This window comes from Vidua macroura, chromosome 5, assembly GCF_024509145.1.
Source record: "Vidua macroura isolate BioBank_ID:100142 chromosome 5, ASM2450914v1, whole genome shotgun sequence".
Classification (NCBI taxonomy): domain Eukaryota; kingdom Metazoa; phylum Chordata; class Aves; order Passeriformes; family Viduidae; genus Vidua; species Vidua macroura.
The window spans coordinates 36471875-36498141 of NC_071575.1; the positions used below are offsets into that span (position 1 = coordinate 36471875).

The 26267-nt window shown below is 39.3% G+C and overlaps 1 protein-coding gene across 1 annotated transcript in view; it reads right to left on the reverse strand.

Moving 5' to 3' along the window:
• The window catches only part of ZDHHC17 (zinc finger DHHC-type palmitoyltransferase 17), a 70829-nt gene that overhangs the window by 30530 nt on the left and 14032 nt on the right, over nucleotides 1–26267 (reverse strand). Inside the window, exons 2-5 of the mRNA XM_053977530.1 lie at nucleotides 23860–23963; nucleotides 8946–9068; nucleotides 5625–5702; nucleotides 4116–4260 (exon numbers count right to left, since the gene is read on the reverse strand). Coding sequence (XP_053833505.1) covers nucleotides 4116–4260; nucleotides 5625–5702; nucleotides 8946–9068; nucleotides 23860–23963 — 450 coding nt within the window. The remainder of the gene's footprint in view (nucleotides 1–4115; nucleotides 4261–5624; nucleotides 5703–8945; nucleotides 9069–23859; nucleotides 23964–26267) is intronic.

The following is a 26267-nucleotide window of genomic DNA, read 5'->3' on the forward strand; positions in this document are numbered from 1 at the left end:
CACTTGCACACTGTTATACAGATGTAACAAAGATGACGTAACTGTGGATAGCAGACATGTGCTCTAACAAACCTCTCATCAAAAATTCTTGTTATTTCTCCAGATCATTACTATAGCCACAGATTGAGTGAGACATTTCAGAAAGGAAGCTCTGTTCCTGCTTTTTGCTGGGAGAGGGCTGTGGCAAAAAAGTAAACCTTCAGCAGCTGGTTCATATTAAGAAACTGTTCTTCCATTCTGTGGTGTCCCAACAGGCACTTTAGCATTACTTTCTTGTTTAACTCTCGGTGACAGATCAGTGCTCATAGAGGGGTGTGCCTGTGCACGGTGCAAGCACTGCAAGAACCAAAGATTCAAACAATAAATGATGCAATGATCAAAAGTTGCACGTACTGCGGCCCTCTGCACATGGTTCAAGTGTGAATTCTGTGGACCACAACGGGCAAAATATCCTCTTGTTTCTAAAGTACAACTCTGATTCTGAAGGAGAAAAAACTTTTCACATGCAAAGATAACCAGACTTAATCCTAGGACACTAATTGCACAAAAAGCTTTTAGTGAGGCAAAAATACTGGGAAGAAAGATCTTGCTTGCGTGAAAAAGGAGTTGCAGCAACTCTTCTGCTGCTTAATACTACTTTCTGAAAGCAAGAGTTGACAAGGAAGGATTCTGAAGAGCAGCTAGAGATCAGAGCAGCATTAGGCTTACCAGGACATTTAACAAGCAATGGTCAAACCAGTATTGTGATAAAATAAGCATAGAAAACATCAAGAGATCCCACTTAGAATTACATTAAACAGAAAGGAACCAGGAGTTTGATCCTCTTTAGAACCATTACTGCTTGTTTCACAAAACACAGACCTTCATAGAAAAGACCTGTCACATCCTTGCTCAGAATCCTATTCTCCATAAGGAAAAGATCTTTCACATGAACTGTTGCCCAGGCAAAGGAAAAAAGGATTTAAAAGCATATACTAAAGAAGATTTATCAGTAAGGCTGATGTAAGTATGACAATATTTCTTAATTTAGAAAAGATGTGCTAGTTACCAACTAAAAGCAGAGATTTTGTAAGAGTCACGTAGAACAGAGCACAGACCAGCAAAGAAGACAACACACAGAACTAAACCTACTCCATTCCTTCAAACAAAAACTCTGTTCTGAATGCCCTAGTCCATCAAACACAGTCAGTCTTGAATCATAAGGAAGAACACAACTGGACTTACAATTCTCTAATTCTCTGAGTTGGTCTAGGAAATAAAATACTGGGTTCAGTGTCTTAATGCTAGCCTGAGCTTTGGTGGAGAGAAGAAGCCTCAGTGGCAACTGAGGTGACAATGCTTAGGAGCACTGCTTATGGATCACAGCACCCAAGTAACCACAGCTGCTGGTACCATGCTCTCAACCTAGATGCCACCTACTTCTAAGCCATAGCTCAGATGACCCTACATAGTTCGAGACATTAGTTAACATACAAAACTGAAACTCTGAAAATAAAAAAAAAGTACTTGATGAGTAAGTGCTAGTTAAACTATAAAAGTGATAGTTGAGCTATGAGTATGAAATAGTTAAACTATAATTTTACCCTATGAGCAACTTTACAGTAATTTATTAACTGTGATTAAGTTACCTCACACATGCACAGGATGAGAACACATTATTCAACCATTCATATACCACATCTATATCTTAACTCATTCCAGGTGAATGTTTGTGCATGCAAGCTCCTGATATGCCTCTGGCATTTTTTGTAGCCTAAGCAAAATATCAAGCAGTCAAATTGTACATTGCATATTATTAAGTGCCTTCAAGCTCTTTTTCAGTTTTTTCTTTCTCACAATTTTTAAAATAAAGATCTTACCTAAACTTGAACTGTGCTACAGATTCTGTTACTTGATTTCTCATATTTATATCATGTACTTGTACCAGGCTTGATTTTGACCCAGGCTGACACAAACACTGACACAAACATGTTCAAATTCTGATACAGCCAAATATCAGTCTTTCAGAATTCAGTAAGAGGCATGACTAAACAAAAAGCAACATCTATCAGCCACTGGTGCCTCTTGCCTGAGTAGTACGTGCTGGCATGAAAATGGGTTCAGTTCCAATCAAAGCCAGAGTGCATCTGACCAAGAGTTCTTCCCCTTCACCACACTCCAGAAGTTGAAGGGCTGGACTCAAGCCTCAGATTGCAAATTTTACCACTGGCTGCTGCAGCCCAGAAGAAAGTGAAATGGCAACACTGAAGTTGGGTCCAGTTTTGTCTCAAAAACAGACAAGGTAGCAATTACAAGCAATTTCTTAATCCGCCTGTCAGTCCTCTATTCTGTTATGAAAATTGGCTTTTCTTTGACCACACTCATCCATAAAGGCATCAGGATCTGAACCAACACAGCACAACAGCCTACATTTTGACATTTTTTGACATTCGACCCTTATTTTGACATTTATTTAGCTGTTATTTGCCACACAGGTACTAGAACTAGGTTCAGAACAAAGGCTAGCCTACTCTTTGGATATAAGGGAACCTGGTCTCTGTAAAGACAAAAGGAAAACAAGTAGCAGTATATGGGGTAAGCCCACAGAAGCAAAAGCAGTTCAAGTTTCCAAATCCAAATTTCAGCACCACAAAAAAAGGTAGGGAAAGAAATAAAGGGAAGAAATTAATAACCTCAGTACTAACTGAAGGAAAATTTAAAAATAGAATAATGTATCTCCCATTGCTTCTAGATAAACTATGTGGTTTCTGTAGTTGTATGTAATACAGCTAGAGAACAATCATTTAGGGATTGTTATCTAATTTAAATTTACATCCCAAAAAGAATACCAAAATCATACTTGAAAATATTTGAGGGATTTAATAAAAATCAGTGTTTTAAAAGCTATTGATAAGAAGAGCTGTTTTCAAACTAACAAGTTTTAAATTTTAAGGCAAGTTTTGTGTCTTTATGTATGTACTCATGTAAAGACATGCAGCTTCTTTTCAATTGAAGCATTATATGTTCAAATAAACAGGACAAATCTGTATACAAACATGAAGACAAACACAGGGAGACTTCATAATCACAGTAGAATGCTTTAAAGGCTATTAGTACTTTATTAATGCTATGCGTTGAACAAGTTCAATACTTCTTTAATACCAGCAAGAGTTTTCTGGTAACATCAAACCCACATACAATTATACATAATTTGAGAAAAAATTACAAAACTTGCTCCTCATAAAAACACACTCCTCTCCAATCATTATTTCTTACAAAACAGCAGTTATACAGAACAGGATCAGACTCTTCTTTTGCCTAGCTTACTCTTTATCATACACTAAGTTTTACCAGACAGATACAAACCGAATACTGCCTGGAGCAATAGCTTGGGGTTTTTCACGTGTACAGGTATAAGTAATTTTCTGCAGCAAATTCAGTATTTATTTTACACAAACCAAACTCACTGATTTCATATTCTACATGACTCACTGGATCATATCTCACTTGGTATTTGAAAGAATAAACAGAATACAGAAGTGTGAACAGCACTGTCATACAAGAGGAGGGTTTTGACTTTTCTATATGCTTTACACAGTAAATCAAATCTGTGCTTCAGGCACATGCCTATGGGTGAGTAAATCTACAAATTACAGTGCAGGGCACGTAGCAAAAACACCATCAAGTTTTTGAGCAGACAGAACGACAGATGAGACAAAACAGGAACAGTAATGAATACACATTATGTACACACTTCACAGATCTAGCAGTAATTTAAAGTACTAGCAAGAAGGTTTGAGGTTGTTTCATTTTCATTGAAGAATTCTACAACACTTGCTACTATTGTCATAGCTACGTTTAAAGAGTAAATTCATTAGAAATAAAGAATCAGAATTTCCATATACTACATTAGGCATGTGTGAATTAAAGCCAAAGTACTCAGATGACTGTTGCAGGAAAGTAATTTAATAGGTGGCACATCAACAGTGTAGTCTACAAAAAAGGACATGGAATTATTTTTATATTTATTCAAGCAAATATTTTGCATCTCCTTAATGACCGGTATAAGTTTCAACTGTGTTCCTACTCTAAAATTTACTAGAATCTATTTAAATATGGTATTATTTAAAATTTACCTGTCCCTTTGCTATCAGGTAAGCAACAATCGAAGTATGTCCAAACTGGGCAGCCAAATGAATACAGCTACATCCTTCTCCATCAATTAGCGACGGATCTGCCCCATATTTCATCAGCTGTACAACCATGGATAAGTGACCCTGTCTAAACGTAACAAACACAAAAAACAAACAACTGAAAAATTATATGCAGAAAAACTATTAAAATTTGAATAATGAAATACAACAAGTATGTTTAGCAGTTAATTACACTATCAGAACTCCCACACTTTAACATACTTTAAAAACAGCAACTGCCATGATCTGATTTTCCAAGTGAGAAAGCAAACTCATTAATATGAGAAATTCTGTACATATAGTGCATTGATCACATGCAATTTGCTTAACTGTACTGCACAGCAAAAAAGACAGTCAATGAAAAAACCAAGTTATGATAGAGAAATCTAGTCTACTGTGACTTGTTACAAACCACATATGAAACCTGCTATTTTAAGAGATGTCAACCTAGCTAGATAACTCTCGCTTTTTGTGGGGATTAAAAACTGTAGTAAAACAAAAGTAGGGGAAAAAAGGAAAACTGAAGGTCTACATTTCCTCCACACTATCTTAAAAGCTTATGCATCTTTTTGGCGTAATGAGCATAGGCATATCCTCCTTTTAGACACAGTGCCTAAGTGTCAGTACACCGTTTCTGACATAAGCAAAAGACCTTTTCTATTTTGCAGAACTAAATTTTGAACTTCGTACAATGCTTCACAGAACTGATTACAGGTATGAACGAACACCAGGAAATTTAGTCAAGATTTTGTGCTATTAACACAGAATCACAGACTGTGTTCTGTAACAAAACGAAATATAGAAGCTAAAATCTTTAATAGAGGCTAAGAAGCAAGTCCTCACCTTTAGCAAACAGATTATTTTGATACATTAAATCTTGTAAAGGCTAATTTTCCAAGTCTCCTTTTGCCATCTACAGTTAAAAATATTAATATGGACATGGTTTCTTTCCCACTTATTTCTAGGTGGTTGTCTGAAGGAGCAGGTACTGCTTGAAGGCTGTCTTCAATTTTTCCAGCCATTTATCATTCTCTGATCATCTTCTACATAAGAACCCTGATTTTAAGTTCATCTCTTAAAAAATCCACATATGCAATAGAACACTGCAAAGACAATGTCACACCAAATCATCCTACAACCCATCTGCAGAAGTGCTAACTGAACTTCAGATGGCTTGACAAAAATATGATCTCAGAAGTAAGTGTAAGGTAAGTTGCCTATACTTCACTTGTTTTCCTATTGCAGCAGCCATCCTCCTCTATATCAGAAAAAACCATATGCTGAAAGCTCTTTTAGTTCAAACATACCACATTCACACTGAGCCCAGTTATCAAAGACTGAATTAGTTCTAGTACAAAGTATTTCCATAAAATACGACAATTCCATAAAACCATCAGTACTCCATGTTAAGCAAAAAAAGAGAGAGAAGAAAATTTCAGATTTTTTTCCTACCTTGTTGCCCAGTGAAGTGGGGTAGAATTTAAATCTCCTCCGAGCTGATCAACAATAGCACCTTTTGATATATAGTACCTGGAATAACAGAAATAGTAAACATTATTGATAGTTTTGGTTAAATAGAAAGGACATAAGTCAGCACATTTGATGTTACGCAAAATAGGCAGCTAGAGATCAGAGGACCAGAATCTTTTCTTGCCTTCATATAACCTTCCTTTTTGGAGGTCATGCATATACTTTCAATTTTCTTGCATTTCTGACATGGGTTGGGAGACAAGAGATGCCTCCTACAGTGTTTTAAACATTATGCTATTTCCTAATTTTATTCTAAGGTAAAACAGAACAATTGCTATATACAATGTACAGTAGGTACAATAGCACAAACTGTGCTACCACAGAAGTATTTAATAAACTATTCTTAAATATTATGGGGCTGTTGCATTGAATAGAATTCTGAATTACTGGTAAAAGATTATGGTGCTAGAAGACTATAATTTTTAGAGAATTTTGGCTAAATTGTAAAATTATATGCCATTAGACTTGCAGCTTATATCATCACTGGAATATAACTCTGCTGAAGTCATTGATCCCAGAGATCAATCTTAAGTTACACATTTAGTGAAGGACTCAGATTTTTACATACTTTTCAACTGTTATCAATCAAAGAAGAAAAATCATCTGAGTATTTAAAAAATATTACTAAATGATGGGATAGACATTATTTTTCCCTCCAGAACATTTACAAAAAGATGAGCTATCTGTAAGAACAAAAGAAGCTATCTATTTTTAACTGCAACAATTCATATTCATAGTCATTTGTACTGTTTCTGTGAACTGTTGTCAGTGCTGTTTTGTCTGGGGCACTAAACTAACAGTATTACTTTTCCTTTGTAAAAGAAAATGCATGCTTTATAAAGAATTATTGTTTCCAAATACAAGCCTTCCTGGAAGGCTTCTAGCTTTTCATTCACCACTGTCTAACCTTTGTCTATACCTAGCTATAGATTTGTAAGCGTTTGTACATTTCAAGTACCTGTGCCTACAGTTTTTCACTTTCAAAATACCTGACAGGTACATATGAACACTGCTCTCCCACCCACATGAGCTGTCCTTCAAATCCCCAGCATTGAACTTCTGCCATCTCAAACTCTGCGAAGTGTTTCAAGACATGGCAAGAAGGGCAACAAAGAGAAAAACTTGAAAAACATTATTTTAAGTAACTACCTTCATTTTATAGAGTGCTTATTGATTCAGAGAATAAAATTTCAAAACCAGCCTTTTTAGGAACTTTTATGAACAGAAACTAAAAAATGCATGTCAGACTAAATACATCTAAAGAAAAAGTTTTTATACAATTGCTTTAGAGCCATTAGACACAAGGGCGTACTTCAACAGATTCGCCAAAGTAAAACGAAACAGTGTGAAAGACAAGATCTGCTCTGATTGATGCAGGACAGTCCACTCCACTGGTCTCCAACACTAAAAGAACAAAACTTCGACATCTTTCTGCGGAAATTAAGTTTTTTTTATTTCTCCATGAGAAAAATCAGAGATTTTAAGAAAGTCTTTGTCCCACCTAGGTGAAAACACGAAGCACATTATATGGTAAAGAAACAAAGTAATTTTGTTACAGTGAAGTATCAGCTACTAATTGAGGATCTATTTATTCTTCCTTGGGAAGGAGCTCCAAAGGAAATCTTGTCTAGATAAAAAGACAGCACAGAGAAATTCACAGTCAAAGCTTGGATTCATCTCTCTGATGTGACAGCCACTCATGGGGAGGTGAACACTAAACAGATTGTTTTCATTCAAACACTGATCCTTGCAGAAATGCAGAATACGTTCAGATTCTACTGACAGCAGAACTACTTACTGGTTAGTAGGTTTTATTTAGAAGGAAGAACTTGCAGTTTGACAACTGGGAAAAGACAAGGCAACAACCTCCTGCCAGATGGTGCATTGAAATAACATTTTATGTTTCTTTAAGGGTGTTTTGAGACTTGGTTGAGATTTATCACTGCATTTTGGTTTCAGCATACAAAAATGGTAAGATTTTTCTCCAAAACCAAACTGAGCAGATCTTGCAGAAGGAAATTTGTGCTAGGTGAGAAGGTCCCTGAAGAAAGAAAGAACTGGAAAATCCCACTCTCAGCGAGTCATCTAAGCTTCCAACAGAAGATGCCAGGCATGCAAGTTCTATTTAAGCAAACTACTTATACTCAAAGTAAGCAGATCTCATAAGAGGTCACCTTAAGAAGAAAATACTTCCACTGATCTCCACATTAGGATCAGTAAGTCTTTGGCAGGCATTTGAAAGCTACTTCAGCTTTCATTCAGTGCTTGAGGAATCAAAGTGCATGCAGTCACTGTTATTAGAAAAAGGTAAAGTAGAAGAGAAATCCTCGTCTGGAGAAAGCTCGACACAGGGGATGGGGAAATACTGTAGGAAGTAAGTAACTGTAGAGACATAAGGCCAATTTTTTGCATTTTTACAAAGCTGAGTTGAAGACATACCAATAGATCAGTGTCATGATGAAAACAGAATGGTGTTGTAGACACTTATCACTGATTCTACAGAAATATGAAAAGGTTCTGTAGTTTTCCTTATCAATGAGTTTCACCATTATGTACACTGAATCTGAAGTCTCAAAATAGATGGGATGAAGAAATACTAAAAATAAGAGAAGTCTAATTCAAAGCCTGCACCCCTGACAGACAAGCTGCTAAGCTACTTCACTGGAAAGAACTTACATAGTCAACACCCACTAAGCAAGACACTGAGATCTAGTATCACAAGAGTAGACAACTTTATCTCTGTAGTACCAAGTTAACAGCCAACATATTCAATGAAATTATCCACTGCACATAATGGGGAAATTGAGAACACTTCAGAAAAGATGTGATAGGCTTGAACAAAAAGAAAAAAACACTAAATAGTTTAATTCTGAGGAAATAAAATTAACTAGTGTCTTGCAAAAATAAAGTGAGAGAGCACACAATAAGGTGAGTGATACAAAAAAAAAACAACAAGATCCTCTAAAGACAGAGGAATCTAAAGTGCAAGAACTGCATCAAGAGACGGGAATTTTAAATGCAGTTATACACATCAGTAGTTACATGCACTCTAGTAAACAGTGGGAAGAAAATGCAATGCTGTTTGTCACAGTGGTAGAGATGCATTAATGGACAAGAGATTTGACATACTGTCAAGGAAAAAAGGACAAATTAGACACATTAAATTTAAAGACATTCAATTGCCTTAAAAACAGGACATAATTAATTTTAAACTTAAAGTGTAACTTAAAGTGTAATACGTACTTCACCAGATCTATCCTGTTGTTGATTGCAGCCCAGTGGAGAAGCGTTACGTTTTCCTTGTCTGGTTGTCGAACATCATAACCAGCTTCCACCAACTCCCTACATCGTTCATATATTCCATACCTTGAAGAATAAAATAAGATTTGTCAAAATGCTTACCTTAGATTAAAATGCATTCAGCAAGCACCATACTTTTGGTCACAATACGAAATCTTCAACAGAAGAGAAATGAAGAAGAAACTTAACTTTCTTTTTCTATATGATTACAAATGTCTTGCAACAAGCAGCTTCCACTGGCAAAAATGACATTAATTAAATCAAGGTATCACACAAAACAGAAAACCGTACTGCAGAGCAAGGCAACATCTTTCAGTAGTATACTAAATTTAAGTAACTGTTTGCTTCGCAGGGACTCCACTACATTTGCTTCTCCTTCCTTTCCAGTTCTTGAAGAGCAAATAAAACTTAGTCAGCTGATTTGACAGTATCTTCCTAAAATTCAGAAGATAAGATCATCAAGCCAATCACAAACACAAGCAGCTCAAGTACTTCCCATTTTTCTTCTAAAGACAACAAATTGCAATCTTTCTGATACAAGTTAGTATAATTTTCTTTTTTTAGGGCACTTTGAAATTCTGTACATTAATACAAAATTTATTCTTCTATTAAAGAGAACTATTAAATGTGATGTACTGCCTTCTGAAAAAAAAATTCTGCACATATCTGAAAGTTGAAAGAAATCAGGAAGCATAAAAATCACTTAGGCATTCAATGTAGGAGTAACTCCAGCATTAAATAATTTTTACCTTGATGTTTACACTATTTTACCACCTATTTTTAGTGTCAAAAATGTAATGCAGAAAAGCAAGTAAAGATTACATTTCAAAAATCTGTACATCCCATAGGGACTGCTCATGTCTCAATGAGGAGAATGTGGGAATGCCTTGAAATCAAGGTCAATTGTTTTTGATATCCAACTTCTGCTAAAACAGAATTTTAACAGCCTCTCAAAGTTGGGACTTAAGTTTTTCATATGCTGTTTCTATGTTCTACTTTCTGCAGAAGAGACAGCCTTAGAAAAGGCTCTTCTGTTCCACTTGATCAGCTTGCATAACTGATGCAGAGACCTTCTTCCTAGGGTAGTTACCATTCTTACTTTTTCTTTCATGTATTTGAATGGAACCTCAATCTGGATGGTGCTCCCATAATGAATGATCAAATGACTGAAGCCAACAAAACTCAGGAACGTTTTCTAAGCCTATCACAGATTTGAAACACAGAAAATAGTTGGACACTATTAAAAAAGTACTAGCTGTAACAGCCCACTTTGATTATATTGTTTTCAATTTCTGAGGAAATCTGCATGAGAAACTATGAAAAATGCTGAAAGTTGTTGTCATACTTATTATCTTTGCAAACATTACAAGACATCAGAACAAAGACTATTGCACGCAGTACATACCAACTGGCAACGCACTGATAAAATGTGGTCCTCCAGACTAAGTAAAAAAGCAACAGCCATGAACAATTTTGACAACAAAGCTTTTTTTTTTTTAATACACTGAGGCAGGTGGAAAGATGATGTTTGGGTTATGATGACTTAAAAATACGCAACCAGCTAGACGAGTTACACATACTCAGACAAACACAACTGCTAAGAAAACTGGTAAGGTTCTAAATCAATCCAGCCTTGAAGCACACCATCTACCAAATCCTAGTTTAGATCAGTAGCGTGGCCTGATGAGGGCCTGTACAAATGGCTTAACGCATACATCCCATTCCTGACTTCTCATGTCAGCCGGAAGGGCCACTGAAATAGGTTAGGACTACAAAAGGCAGGTCAGGCAAGAACAAGGGGTCAGGAGAAAGGAGGAGAGATGGGGGAAAGAAGGACTTCCGAAACCAGGACAGCGAATTCTGATCCTCCTACAGTACAATATCACACTGCCATATTATAGTGTCTGAAGGCAGCCTGGAAAGTGATTCATACAGAATAGCAATGCAAACCATTTGTTGACAAGCTGTTCTACCCCAGTCAGCTGTTAGGACACTCCTTCCTGCTGGAGATAGCTTGCTGCCTTCACTTAAACTACAAATTGAAACCATTATGTAAGAAATAATTCACCTAAGCCCTGCTATCAGTTTTAACAGTCACCAGCTTAAAAAAATGTATTGCCTAAGGCTGAGTTTAGCTGGCTCTCATCCTGCTTAAGTAATCAATATAAAACAAGAAGTAGGAATTTTTTAAATAAAATAATCTAAGTTTTTAGAAAGATACAAAGAACACAAGAATACAATAATTTTAACTTCCTATAAAATGCAAGAGGTAATCATCTAAAGCTTTCATGCAATAGATTTGAATTTTCCCTACACATATTTGTTTTGGGTGGGATTAAGTTACTGTTCTTCAGACTGGTTCCTGTGAGGCTATGTTTAGTATTTGTGACCAAAACAGTGTTGATTAACACACCAATATTTAAGCTATTGCTGAGCAGTGCTTACACGGGGTCAAGACGTTTCCTGTTCCTCATGCTGCTTTGCTAGTGAGCAGGCTGGGGGTGCACAAGAAGTTGGATGGGGACACAGCAGGAAGAGCTGATGTCAACTGATCGAAGAGATATCCAGTGTGCTTAGCAATAAAAGCTGAGGGACAACGGAGGGACATCTGGAGTGAAGGTGCTCACCCTCCGAAGTAACCGTTACATGGATATGGCTGAACACACACCTGCCCATGGGAAGGAGCAAATTAATTCCTTTTTTTTTGCTTTGCTTGGTGTGCAGCTTTTACTTTATGTATTAAACTTTGTTTAATTTACCCTTTTGGTAAATTTACCCTTTTGGTCAACTTCTCCATCCCAGCAGAGGGAAGCAAGAAAGCAGCTGTGCAAGGCTCAGCTGCATAGCAGTTAAACCACTACATCACTATTGGCCAGCTATGGCAAACTGCACATATGCTTGAAGATGAGTGTCCTATCAAGTTGACTACACAACACAGCATGAACCTCCTTGAAAGTAACCTTTGATTGCTACCCAAGTTTTTTTCAGGCCATGCTGCCAAGATAGGAATAACCAAGAAGCCCCCTGACAGTCTTAGAGGAAGGGGGAAGAGGGGTGATTTTTCTTTGGGGATTTTTGTGGGGAGGAGGTTGGAGAGGTTATTTGTCAGGTTATTTAATTAAAAGCAAAACTCCAGTCTTAGAGAAAATCGGATGCTTCTTTCTGAAGGACTTGGCTTAAGATGTATGAAAACCAAGGAAAGCTGTCACAAGTGACCTTGCAGCCTGTTGATGCAGAATGCTGTTGCCAGTTCCCATAGAATGCTCCAATTATGCTCCACTGATGTCTACAAGTACCTCCTTCTAGAATTCACCCGTACACTGTGGTGAAGCCCTGGGCAAAGACTGCTGGCATGGCTTCAGATACAAGAAGGAATAGTAGGAATGGATTCATTCTTTTCGGCTTAGCATCATAGATTTCCCTTTCTTCCCACCAGAAGTCACAGTACATGGCACTACTTCGCCACAAAACAGAACATGAAATTCTGCAATACACCAGAACAGCTTTTACAGGAAAATAAAGCTCTTTCCAAAAATGACACAGAGAATGAGGTATACAATTTTTTTTAATTTAAGTTACCCTCAGTTTGTCCATTTCTAGCAATTTACATTTAGTATTTTGAACACAATCATAACCGTTTACTAAAGATGCAGCACACAAGGTATAATTTTATGACTCTTCAATTTATTGTCAGAAGAGGACTTAAGGATCTTGACAGACAAAATCTGCCTGGAAAAAACATTAAGTATTTACAACAATTTGCTCCTCTTCCTGGAAGCAGCAGGTTCTCTACAATTAAATAAAACACTGAATCTGCTGCAGTTATGGTTTCTTCAGATCCCTCCCAGAAGTGCAGCATTCTTCTCTCACATACAACCTACAGTCTTGTTCCATCAATTTGCTGCAGCTGACTTCACCTTGCCTTCTCCAAAGGCTCATGATGCACTGTTAGGTTAGAAAATGACAAAGTCACCTATTTCAGACACTCAGCATAATCACGCTTGTAATGTTATAAAGGGCTCTATGCCCTTCAAGGGTAATGGAGAGTAAGACTGAAATCCTCACAGGAGACTGATATATTAATCTAATAAATATTCAGCATCTGAGTGAATTCTAGAGGGTGATGCTGTAAACATCAATATGGAGCATAATTAAAGCTATTATTTGAGTTTGTCTTGTTCTGAAATAAATGGGATTAGTCCAGGACAAAAATACCATTGTGCAAGCTCATTTTGCTACCACAGTCTCTAAGCTGTTTCAGTAACTAACCTATAACATTTTATTTGTCATGACAGGTTACAGATATTCAGACCTTAATATCTTGAAAAACAGTACCCTACTGCCTTCTGCATTTTAAATATGTAATCCATATTCTATTCTTTTGTCTACAAATACATAGACTCTTGAAAACAGACACTGTCAGCTCTGCAGCACGATTAACATTAGATTTGGTCACAATAATAGGAAGGAATCTCTCTACAGTGAGCACATCACCATGCCAACAAAGAGTAGGTAAACCAGGAACTCACTCCCTCATCTTGCTATCATTGTAACTCAAATCAAAGCTGTTTGAAGTGGAAACTGCAATTAACAGAAAAACGATCTTTTCTCCTCTTTGGAAATCTCATTCCCATGAATAACAGTGGTAAATACTAATAAAGCCTTTAACACGTTCTCAAGGTTTTTGTGTTAGCAGTAAGACAGTTTTGATTTCAAGAGAAAAGGTTTAACTCAAGAGCTACTTAACAGGCCATTAACAGTAGTGTTGAAAGATAAAAGAAATTCAGCTCTTAAATACTGTTCCAAAGCCTTAAATTGTCTAGACAGCTGTGGCCATATTACTAATGTGGTTAAAAAAGTCTCACCCTTCCACAGGAGAATCAAGTACATTTCACTTTCAGCAATATAATCAACCCCACGGGCACAAATAACTAGGAATAACGGATATGTACTGTGTCACAGTCTGTCCACTCATGTGACAAGCTGAAAAGAGCCAGGAGCTCCTTTGGCCAACTCTTACCAATTTAATTATTCCATATATACCTTTTTTTAAATCAGTTACCCTATGACTAATGAGAAATAGTAATGAAAAAAGCATGTATCTAACTATTTTTTCCTTGCCAAGATTCAACATAGTTCATATTTTATGCTGCACTATTTCGCAATGCATACAACTTCATTTTGAATGATCCCATTGAATAAAACTTAACAGAAAAGTTCATCTTGTGATAATGAAATCATAATACTTGAGGCACAAGGAATCAATCTTCCAGATGTCACAAAAGCACTTATTAATACCATTAATGTTTAATACCCATGTTCATAATGGACATTTAACTTACTTTCAACAAAGCTGGAATTTGATCGAACTCCCTACAAGCTGAAAGTGTCTATTCACTCTCAACAGAAGAACATAATGTGAGGATTAATGTCTCTCAGATTTTGTTCTCCTAGTGACAGCCCATCACATGCTTCTCTACATGAGAGCTTTAACTGTTATGAACAGTTTCCAGGTGTTCCCCAGAGACACGGGCAGGGCTTTCCTAGTTCCCATAGCAACACTAAAAGAAAACAACTAACTCTAGCTAAGTACCGATATTGAAATGCTAATTAGCTAATTGCTCTGTTTGTTTTCTCTAAACTACCTGGCCTCCCACCCCTCCACGCTGCCATTCTGGGACTAACATGCAAATAAAAACCCCTTAGGATCATGGGAGTATTTTTAGGAGATAAAAATGAATATAAATCAAAAACTGAACACAATAGAGGAGTCTAGATAAATGCCCTAGCTGACGAAGAGGGAAACACATCCCCTGACTGGCTTTTAACCGTCGCCATCACCTAAGAGAGAACAGACTATATTAGGCTCTGAGAAGCAGGGAGATAGAGACAGAGAGCCCTGGTGCTGCCACCACGGAAGGAGCGGGGACAGCTGTTGTTCTGGACTTCAGCAACAGACTCTGCACACCACGCCTCCTCATCCTCGGGCCACCGGTGTGCCACGGAAGGAGAAAGGACAGCTGCTGCTCGGGACTCCAGTGACCGACTCTGCACGCCGCCTTCCTTCTGGCTGCCTGGGAAAGCTACGACTGCGGGGGCGAGCTCTGCGTCGAGCCCCCTGCCCAGCTGATCTTTTTAATAAAGAGCTGAACATTAATAAAGGCATTAGCCCTGTTCATTTCAATTTGGGGGCTCGTCCGGGATAGCCACGCCCGAAGAGGACCCCCGGACAGCTGGACAGCTCAACCATCTGCTTCGAGGGACCCTCGGGAGTTGCTGGCTACCTTCGGACCCTAGGATCCGCGTGAGACGAGCAACGCAGAGGAGCATCAGATGGGTAAGAAAAACCGGGAGACGAGCAAATGAGTGAGTGAGTGAGATGGGGGCCGGCAGCTCGGACCCCCGAAGTGAGAGGGACCCGCTAGTACCGCGTTTCCGGACTCCTGCGAAGGGGCCGGCCGGGAACGGGGGGAAGTGAGTGGAATAGAGGAGCGACTGAGGCGTCTCCTTAGAAGTAAAGCAGGCCCTCCTCCGAGCGTGTGGAGGTGCCGTATGGGCAAAGTAAGTCCCTGGCAATCAGGGCAAGGGGAATATCCCCAGCAGGGCAGGTGGGATGTGGAGGTCCTAGAGGACGTGTCCCCGGCGCCGGCAGGATGGGATAGGACGGCAGGAGTGACATGTACCTGGCAGGTAGAGGGCATGTACCTGGCAGACAGAAAGCATGTCCCCGACAGGCAAAAGGCATGTCCCTGCCAGGCAGGACAGGACAACAGGGCAGGTGGGATGTCCAAGCAGGCAGGAGCGTCATGTCCCCACCGGGCAGAGGGCATGTCCCCGCCAGGCAGGAGAGGATAACAGGGCATGTAGGGCGGGATGTCCTAGCAAGCAGGAGCAGCAAGTCCCGCCAGGCAGAGGGCATGTCCCCAGCAGGCAGGACAGGATAACAGGGCAGGTAGGATGTCCATGGCAGGCATGGATGGAGGTCCCCGTCAGAGCAGATAGGGGAATGGCCCTGGAAGGCAGGGCAGGATGTCCCCGTCAGAGCAGGCAATAACCCAAGTAAGCAGAAAGGCAGGAAGGCAAGGAAGCTAAGTCTAGTAGGAGAGTAAGGCAAGGGGGCTTGGCCGGAGTTCGAGTGTAAGGCTCGGCAGGACGTTCGACCTTACCTCGGCAGGGAGACCAAGCTTCCCAAGCCTAGTAGGGTCAGGCAAGGGAGCTTGGCCGGAGTTCGAGTGTAAGGCTCGGCAGGACATTCGACCTTACCTCGGCAGGGAGACCAAGTTTCCCAAGCCTAGTAGGAGAGTCAGGCAAGGGGGGCTTGGCCGGAGTTCGAGTGTAAGGCTCGGCAGGACGTTCGATCTTACCTCGGCAGGGAGACCAAGCTTCCCAAGCCTAGTAGGGTCGGGCAAGGGGGCTTGGCCGGAGTTCGAGTGTAAGGCTCGGCAGGACGTTCGACCTTACCTCGGCAGGGAGACCAAGCTTCCCAAGCCTAGTAGGGTCAGGCAAGGGGGCTTGGCCGGAGTTCGAGTGTAAGGCTCGGCAGGACGTTCGACCTTACCTCGGCAGGGAGACCAAGCTTCCCAGGCCTAGTAGGGTCAGGCAAGGGGGCTTGGCTGGAGTTCGAGTGTAAGGCTCGGCAGGACGTTCGACCTTACCTCGGCAGGGAGACCAAGCTTCCCAAGCCTAGTAGGGTCAGGCAAGGGGGCTTGGCCGGAGTTCGAGTGTAAGGCTCGGCAGGACGTTCGACCTTACCTCGGCAGGGAGACCAAGCTTCCCAAGCCTAGTAGGGTCAGGCAAGGGAGCTTGGCCGGAGTTCGAGTGTAAGGCTCGGCAGGACGTTCGACCTTACCTCGGCAGGGAGACCAAGCTTCCCAAGCCTAGTAGGGTCAGGCAAGGGGGCTTGGCCGGAGTTCGAGTGTAAGGCTCGGCAGGACGTTCGACCTTACCTCGGCAGGGAGACCAAGCTTCCCAAGCCTAGTAAGAAGGTTAGGCAAAAGGCCAAGTAAGAGTTTGGGCAGGACTTAGCAGGGGTACAAGGCAAGAAAGTCCATCAAGGAGTTCAAAACTTAGGCCAAAGAGAAAAAGAACAGAAGACAATAGATAAGAGTATGACTAGTGATTGTCCTGGCCAAGAGACAATGTAAAGTGCCAAGAGGGGAATTTAGTTAAAAGAGATTTAAGTTTAGTCAAGTGATTCAAAATACGAAGTTGGGAGGGGTCAGATGCGCTTTAGCTGCCTGTCAGTATATTCCATTTTAGATAGAAGCACCATTTAAGGTATATATTTTTTTTGTTTTTGAGGCCTGAAAATGGGAAGAGGTTATAGTAAAAGAGCAAATCCTTCCAAAGCAAAGAGAATTCCCCCTAACAGCCCCTTGGGGCAACTGTTAGACTAATGGGATTCTCGGGAGATCATGAAGGATCTAGACAAGAGCAAGATGATACTTTACAGTATAGGAAGTATGGCCGAAGTTAGAATTACGGGGAGAGTGGCCGTGGTATGGAACCCAAGATCAGTGGATGTGTAATCAGAAGAGAGGGCCTTGATATAGAACAACTATCTCATGCAGCTTGCTGGCTGGAGAATTCTATAAATAATGAGACTGTGAGAATATGCAAGTTACAAAGAAATAGAGAGGAAGACAAAGGGAATAGAGAGGGGGAGACTAGAAAAATAAAGGAATGGGACCCCCTCGATTGCCTGTCCCCTTCTGCTCCTGTTACTTCCCCAACAGTTTCCCCAGTTGGTCCTTCAGCCCCTCCTATTGAGTCCCTGATTTCTTTCCCCCATTCTCCCACCTCTGTTTCATCATCCCTTCCCTTAGTTTCCTCAACCATCTCCCCAACTCCCTCTTCCCCTTCTCCAGCTGGAGTTTCCTTGCCTCCTCCCACTTGGGAGCTGAGGCCACCTTTGCCCAGGGTTGGTTCATCACCTGGCATGCCCCCTGGCCTCCAGTGTCTCTCTCCACTACTATTTCCCTGCTTGGTGCCTTAGAAAAAGGGCCGTATTGTAGCACCCGATCCAAAGCACCAAGGGTGGAGGGGCTCTTTCCCCTTAGAGGGGTTCCTATGGGTAGAGCAGCTGGGGGAGTTAGGTTTGTGGATACACCTTTGGCAGCTTCTGAAGTCTGGGGATTTGGGAAAGAGCTAAGAAATTTAGTGGAAGACCCCGTTGGAATATCTAGCCAGTTGGACCAGTTTCTAGGGCTGAGTATTTGTACCTGGGGAGACCTGAGCTATTCTAAGCATTCTGTTCTTTCTGAGAAAGGTCCAGATGATCTGAGCAGCAGGGGTGAAGATATGGGAAAGAGAGGGTGGATTGGGGCCCCCAGGGAACCAGGGGATGCCCTTGGTGGACCCCAACTGGAGTCCCAGCCAACAAGAAGGTAGGCAAAACATGAGAGACTATAGGTCCCTCATGATAAGAGGGATCAAAGAGTATCCCTAGGGGAAGCAACACGAAATTGGCCTTTGATGGTACTCAGGAGAAGGATGAGACCCTGGCAATTTGGCTTAACCAACTAAAACGAAATTTCCAGTTATATTCAAATATAGACCCAGATAGCCCAGAGGGTCAAGTCCTCTTAAAGGTCTAGTTTGCCACCAAATCCTGACCCGATATTAGACAAAAAACAGAAAAGATAGAGGACTGGCAAGCAAAGAACATCAATGAGTTGCTCAAAGAAGCCCTAAGAATGTATTTAAGTAGGAAAGTAATCACAGCACCAGCAGCTATCCTGATAAAAGAAGCCCAAAAAATTGATCCTGCAAGAGAAAATTAAAGTACAAACATATACTAGTGATCGTAGATCACCTCACTCACTGGGTGGAGGCTTTCCCAACCAAAAAGGAAACTGCAGGAAGTTGCAAGAATAATCTTAGAAAACATCATACCACGATATGGGCTAGTCAATAACATTGACTTGGACCAAGGTCCACATTTTGTCGCTCAAACTTTACATCAAGTAACAAAAGCCCTGGGGATAAGGTGGAGGTTGCACACCCCATGGCATCCTCAAAGCTCTAGAAGGGTGGAAAGGATGAATAGAACTCTTAAAAATGTGTTAACTAAATTAATTGAAGAAACAAAGATGAATTGACTCAGGTGTTTACCTCTCGCTCTCTTGCGCATCAGAACCAGACCTTGGTCTGACACAGGGGTCTCTCCCTATGAAATAATGTTTGGACCCCCTTTTTTTTTAATCACCCCTTTCAGTACAGCAGATTATCTGGAAGGGGAGGCAGCAACTCAGAAATATTTAGAGGTCATAGTAAAATCCCTAGAAGGCCTCCGAAAGAAGGGGTATCTCTCCCAAACTTCCCCTCTGGATGCCAATGCCCACATCAGTCTTGGGAATTGGGTGTTGTTAAAGTCCTGGTACACTACCACTCCATTAACCCCCAAATTTGAAGGACCTTTCCAGGTACTACTCACCACACACACTGCGGTATGGACCTAAGAAAAAGGCTGGACCCATGTCACCAGAGTTAAAGGACCAGTGCCACCCCCAGACGCCAGACCAGACCCAACAGTGTCACCCGCCTCCTCTTGTGCATGGACAGTAATTAAGAAACCAGAGGACTTAAAATTAACTTTAAAGAAGACTTGCTAGAGGCTGATATACAGTAAGGTGTTAATAACTGTTTCTGAGTTAAAGTACCATAGAAAAGGTTTAAGTACTTAGTAATTGTTTAATAAGACTATGTGTCCTTTAGCCAAAGGAGTTACCTAAAAAAAAAAAAACAAAACTTAGTTTCTAAAGAACACTAGAATTACCCTCAGGCCTGAGTAAAAGCATACAAAAGCCAAAAGAAGTTAGCCCTCAAAAGCCAAAGACTGTAAGTTGATGCGGGCTTAAGCCCGATCAAAGAAGTAGAGGAGGGATTTGTTATGAACAGTTTCCAGGTGTTCCCCAGAGACACGGGCAGGGCTTTCCTAGTTCCCATAGCAACACTAAAAGAAAACAACTAACTCTAGCTAAGTACCGATATTGAAATGCTAATTAGCTAATTGCTCTGTTTGTTTTCTCTAAACTACCTGGCCTCCCACCCCTCCACGCTGCCATTCTGGGACTAACATGCAAATAAAAACCCCTTAGGATCATGGGAGTATTTTTAGGAGATAAAAATGAATATAAATCAAAAACTGAACACAACAGAGGAGTCTAGATAAATGCCCTAGCTGACGAAGAGGGAAACACATCCCCTGACTGGCTTTTAACCGTCGCCATCACCTAAGAGAGAACAGACTATATTAGGCTCTGAGAAGCAGGGAGATAGAGACAGAGAGCCCTGGTGCTGCCACCACGGAAGGAGCGGGGACAGCTGTTGTTCTGGACTTCAGCAACAGACTCTGCACACCACGCCTCCTCATCCTCGGGCCACCGGTGTGCCACGGAAGGAGAAAGGACAGCTGCTGCTCGGGACTCCAGTGACCGACTCTGCACGCCGCCTTCCTTCTGGCTGCCTGGGAAAGCTACGACTGCGGGGGCGAGCTCTGCGTCGAGCCCCCTGCCCAGCTGATCTTTTTAATAAAGAGCTGAACATTAATAAAGGCATTAGCCCTGTTCATTTTATTAACTACTTCTCAGTTTCTCAGCTTAAAAGATTTAAAACAAAACAAAGGCAGCAACTCTGTCAAATTAACACAGGACCCTTCCCAAGACATCATATTGAAGGTTATGACTGCTGCCTTGGATGACATATGGCTACTGCTGCCAGAACATAGAAATAAATGCACCCAACATATCACCATTAAATTTCACTTTTAAATCACTTGTGACAGTTTTTTGTTTGTTTGGGTTTTTTTCTGTTTTGTTTTATTTTTGTTTTTTTAAACAAGATTCCATTCCGTCCCTGGAGCTCCAGTGACAACTCTGGACTGTAACAGTGGAACAAAACCAAAGGCAAGCACGGATGATTTTTTTACTATTCCTCTGAAAACAGTTTTTCAAATACAGATGAGTGGCCTGCTTCTGCTTTCAGAAACACAGTGGAGACCTTCTATGAACCAACCAACTTTGCTATAACCAAATATAAGATGGCAAAAAATTACACATACATTGTAACATCTGCAACATGAAAGGCCTAGACAGTAAAACTTTTAAAGCTATCTAGATGCTCTTGGACATGTTTACAACAAAGTCAGTGGAAAGTGCTTTTTGTATGAATAGGCACTAAAACCAAACACTATGATTTTTACTCCAGCAAAAGTTTCTGCAAAATAAAAAACAGAGACTTACTGTTTTTCATACAAAATATGCCTAGGGCCCCAGGTCTTTGTGAGAACTTATGAGAAACGTAATAGATAAAAAAATACAAATACCAATAAATTATTTTCAATGAGCCTAACCACTACTTTCTATATGAAATCTTAATGTGATTATAAGAAGTTATTATATTTGTAGCTCATACCATATGGGCATGTTCATTTGTGTCCAATCTACAGATTAAGATGATAAAGCACTGAAACAGTTCAGTAACATATGAAGCAACATACAAATACTTATGGAAGACTGTGAGGAGTTTGCAAGCTCTTGGTTTTACTTGCTGAGAAGCAAAATTGAGCACAGTATTCTACTAACTTTGTTTTATTTCTGCGTAATTTAGTGTCAATAAAAACATGTCAAAATAGAATTCTAAACTCAAACAGCGTATATGAAATATAGGTGAGTTTTACATGCTTTCATCCCATTTTTCTCACCATCATTTTTAAGATTTAAGGAACAATGCTCTCAATTTTCATGTATGTTGGAACAATAACATAACTAATTTTTTTTTTCCAGGAGAAACTGGACTTGGGGAAAAAACCCATCCAAACCAAGAGACTGAAAATAATTCTTATTATATTTTGCTACATCTTGCTTGAACTTACTGACCTGCTTGGGAGAAGAATTCTAGGATACAGATAAGTGGCCCTTTAAAAAAAAAATGTTGTGGCATCTTTCTTACATTAACACTGAACTAAAAAGTAAGGAAAAATCAGCAGATACTTTAATCTCAGTGAATATTAGTAATTGAGGACAAAGGGTAGACAATAAGATCACCTGTTTTTCTACATGGATGTGATAGGTTATGTTTCTGTAAATGCAAATAGCTACATCATTTTAGTAGGAAAAGTGTGTCTTTTCAAGAACACTGAATTAATATAGCAGCAGCATTATTTATTTTACTCTAAGTCTTATGATATTTGATGGGTTTATTTTGTACCTGAAATTTCAGAGGTATTTCCCTTTATGAAAGACATCTTTAATTACATGGCCCTCAGAACCTAGTAAATGCTTAAATAAAGGCGTACCCGAGAGGACACAGCCTCAAGCTGCACCAGGGGAAGTTTAGGCTACATATTGGAAAAAAATTCTTCACAGAAAGAGTGCTTCAGCATTGGAATGGGCTGCACAGGGAGGTGGTTGAGTCAACTGGAAGTGTTTAAAAAAGACTTGATGAGGCACTCAGTGCCATAGTTTAGCTGGTAAGGTAATGTTAGGTCACAGGTTGGACTTGATGATTTCAAAGGTCTTTTCCAACCTAGTTTATTCTGTGATTCTGTGAATTCTCCTTCTAGTCAGTGAAGTGCTGCCTGGATACCACAACTTGACAGTCCCCCTTCCCTGCAATAATAACCATTAGGGCTACAATAGGAAACTGCAGTCCTTGTGGTGAGATGTCAACTCAGAGCTGTTGGTTCTTATATGAGGAGACCAGAAAAGAAGTGTAACAACTCAGCTGAAAGCACAGATCAGCCTGAATCTGAAGGTTAAGAGGGACAAAGATATTTTGGGTTTTCAAACATGCAATGAGCATACAAGAATAGAAGTAGGTAACTTGTAAAACCACTTCTGCTGTCAAACATGCTTCCATACTTTTATAAGAAGCAGCTAGTTTGATATTGTGCCAATATTTTAATTTCTAAAAATACCCTAATGTGAGTACTATAGGTTGCAGTGCTACTATTAAGTATTTAGAGTAACAACAGCAGAGTCAGACATCTATTTCAGGAAGCTAAACTCCTTACAACTCAAAACAAAAAGTGAAGGAAAGTACGTATTTCCTATGCCTAAACTGGGCCTGTGTCACATGCAGAGCTGCAAAGCTGCTTTCAGTTCAGACAGGGTATTTTTTTTTTTAGAAAAAAGATGCAAGAAAATCTTCTCTTAAGAAGAGAAAGGCAAATAGCTCTGCGAGATACATAATGGTTTAAGCATTCAAATTAACAATACAATAATAAAAATCTTACAGAACTATCTCAGCTCATTGAAGAAAAGGATGGTGGTGATGGTTTCTGAATGGCAAACAGTAGCAAACTAAAAAATAGTGTTGTAATAACTTTCTGGAAAGTCTTGTAAATTAGTGTCTGCTAAAGGACTGTGGAACAAACAAATCTGTATAATACATCTGCATAAAGAGAGCAATTAAACCTGCACTCTGTTTACCCCTACAGTCCTCCTTCAATACTAAATTCAGTTTCATAGTAGAACTGAGACTGCAGAATCAGAGATAATGGAAGTTAGAGACACATTCTTTCTAACTTATAAATTGATTAAACCCTTATGTTTGCATATGAATGTTGTCTGCTTACTTATCACCTATGGAAAAGAAACATCAGTACCATTCTCTCTTCCAGCAATCTGTCCAGCAACCACCTATATTTACAACTTACCACGAGTCCTCACGTATTTTTTATACAATGATCACAAATTTGTCATAACAGTAATTTTGTACAGCTTACTTCTGAAATCTTCCACTACTGGATTGAAAAGTACCTTTTATCTTCTACTTTACACAAATAAAACAACCTGTTTTACTGTTTCTAGCTGATACAGACACATACAAATCTAACATTCAAAAACAAACTTACTGTGTGGCTTTGACAATGTCCCAAGTGCTGTAATCATCAATGTGGCTTTTCCGTCCAAGAGATTCACTGTATCCATGGTTGTAATGGCTTTGAGGTTTTATTTCCTAAAAAAGACAAACTTACTTTTAGAACACCCAAATCAGCAAGTTTCGGAGAAAAAAAAAGTTAATTTTATAAGCAAAACTAAAAGCAGTACACAATTCAATGTACTATAAAGCCACCTAAATGTAAGAGTGGTACATTTCTACATTTTGGAAAGCAGGCCACCATATTACCCAGTATACTTTTCAAACACTTTACAGAAAACACAACTCACAATCACAGGATTCTGCCAAATCCTACACTTTTTTCCTACTTATATTTTTACAGAAAGCAAACTAAGAACAAGCAAACTAAGAAAGCAAGAAAGCAAACTACGCACAAATTTCTTTAGGTAGTATTTGGTTTGGGTTTTTATTTTTTGGTTTGCTTTACTTTGCTTTTATAAAGGCAACATAACACAGGTAGAAAAGCTATTTGCCACAAACTGATGAAGTTTCACTGTTACTACAAATAAATGTTGCATTTCAAACAGCAGAGGTTATCTGTGGATGTTTAAGCTGTGAGTCTCAAAAGTAAATGGCACAACCATGACATGTTCTTCAGCAGATACAGCTCTCTGATTTAATTCTGTTGTTGAAAGGTAACACTTCCAGGCTCAGTGCTTCCTTTGGTGGAATCTATATTCAAACACTATTAACATATCACTAGGACAGAAACGTACAGTTTTTCTTTAGACACATGAAAGCTCAGCAAGCTGAAATTGAACAATTAATTTTATACATCTTCTGGACAATTTTCTATGTGTTGCAGATGCTGTAGCTGACTGCCTCTGTGCATCAGCCATTCAATTCAGCATAGCTACATAAAGCATGAAAACTGCAACATGGATGAAAAGGCAAAAAAAAAAAAAGAAAAGGAGCAAATCCTCTACAAATTCTAAAAATTTATTTCATTTGATTTCATTAAAATGTATGGTTTACTTTCAGTTTTCCCCAACATATACTTCCACTAGAATAAGTTTTATCTTTCATCTATACCTGAAAAAACTTTCAAACGTCTTATGAAAGGTGTTTAATTAAAACAGTTCCAACTTCTACTTTCACTGAAATGAGCAATCAACTTGTTCATTATTATACCCTACAGATTTAATTTTTTTATTTTTTTAAATAAAAATAATTGAGTCAGGACAATGATCATGTAGTGCACCTAACCTTAACAAGGATTCATAAGTCACAAATCTCCACTACTACGTCTCCCTAAAGGTGCATGCTGTCCTGTTAGCTCAACTGACTAAGAGATTGTATTACAGCTAGGGAGAGTTCCAATTGCCAGCAGGAACAGCCCTTTCTATCTCTCATGTTCTCTCAGCTGGGCAGTAATTTCTGCAAAAGGAGATGTTGGGCACAATGAGAAATAACTTTGTACTGTGCCCAGTTGTGGCTAGTGAGCCTTAGTGTTGTCTTGCTTCCTGGGCATTAACCAGCTCTCCACTGAAGGGATAGGAGCTTAAGTGAACTGCCCTCTAACCCTCAGATGTTACTCATCTTGGTCACTATTTTAAAATAACTAGTTTTACTCTAAAATTATTACATACATAATCTCGTTTAAAGAGACTATAAAAAATAAGTCAGAAACCCACATTTTAAGTATTTCTAGATTTCAACATGCTAAAGTACCACTTAGGCAAAAGTCTAAAAACTTTGGATATCAGTTATAACTATAGAGTAAACTATTAAGAAATTAGTCTAGTTGCAAATCTGAAAACTCTCAATATTTATTTAAAAACTGAGTAACTTCAGTTAAGCATGTTTGTATTCATTACATACAATATACCTACTCCAGACAGGAAGAAAACAAATCCAAGTAAGAATTTCTAATGCATTAAGTACATTTGGTTGCACTAAATTAATACAGTCATTTATACAGTTAGAAAAATTATGAAAATTTATACACTAAAAAAAAAACTTTCAAAAATTTGAAGCATTTAGAACTTTAAAACTAGCACACAATTAACACTGACAACTAGTGTAGCAAGTCTTCATTTTCAAAACAGACTTATTCTTATGTATAACTTTTCCTTAAAAAAAAAAGAATTTTTTCCATTTCACACAGTACCTAGGTCATCAGCAGATTATATCTTTTTTTTTTTTTTTTTTTTGATCACTATGTTATTTTGCAACCTTGAATTTTTCTTTCGTAGCCTGAAAAATTACCTAGATGAACCAAATAAGCATTGCCAGCTCAGCAGGAAGGTTGCTTTGTTGCCATCTCTACAGGAGAGACAACCTAAAAATGTAACACGGCATCTGCTGTCATCCAAATCCTATGTTACAACCAATCCTCTTACAATTCAGAAACATAGCTTT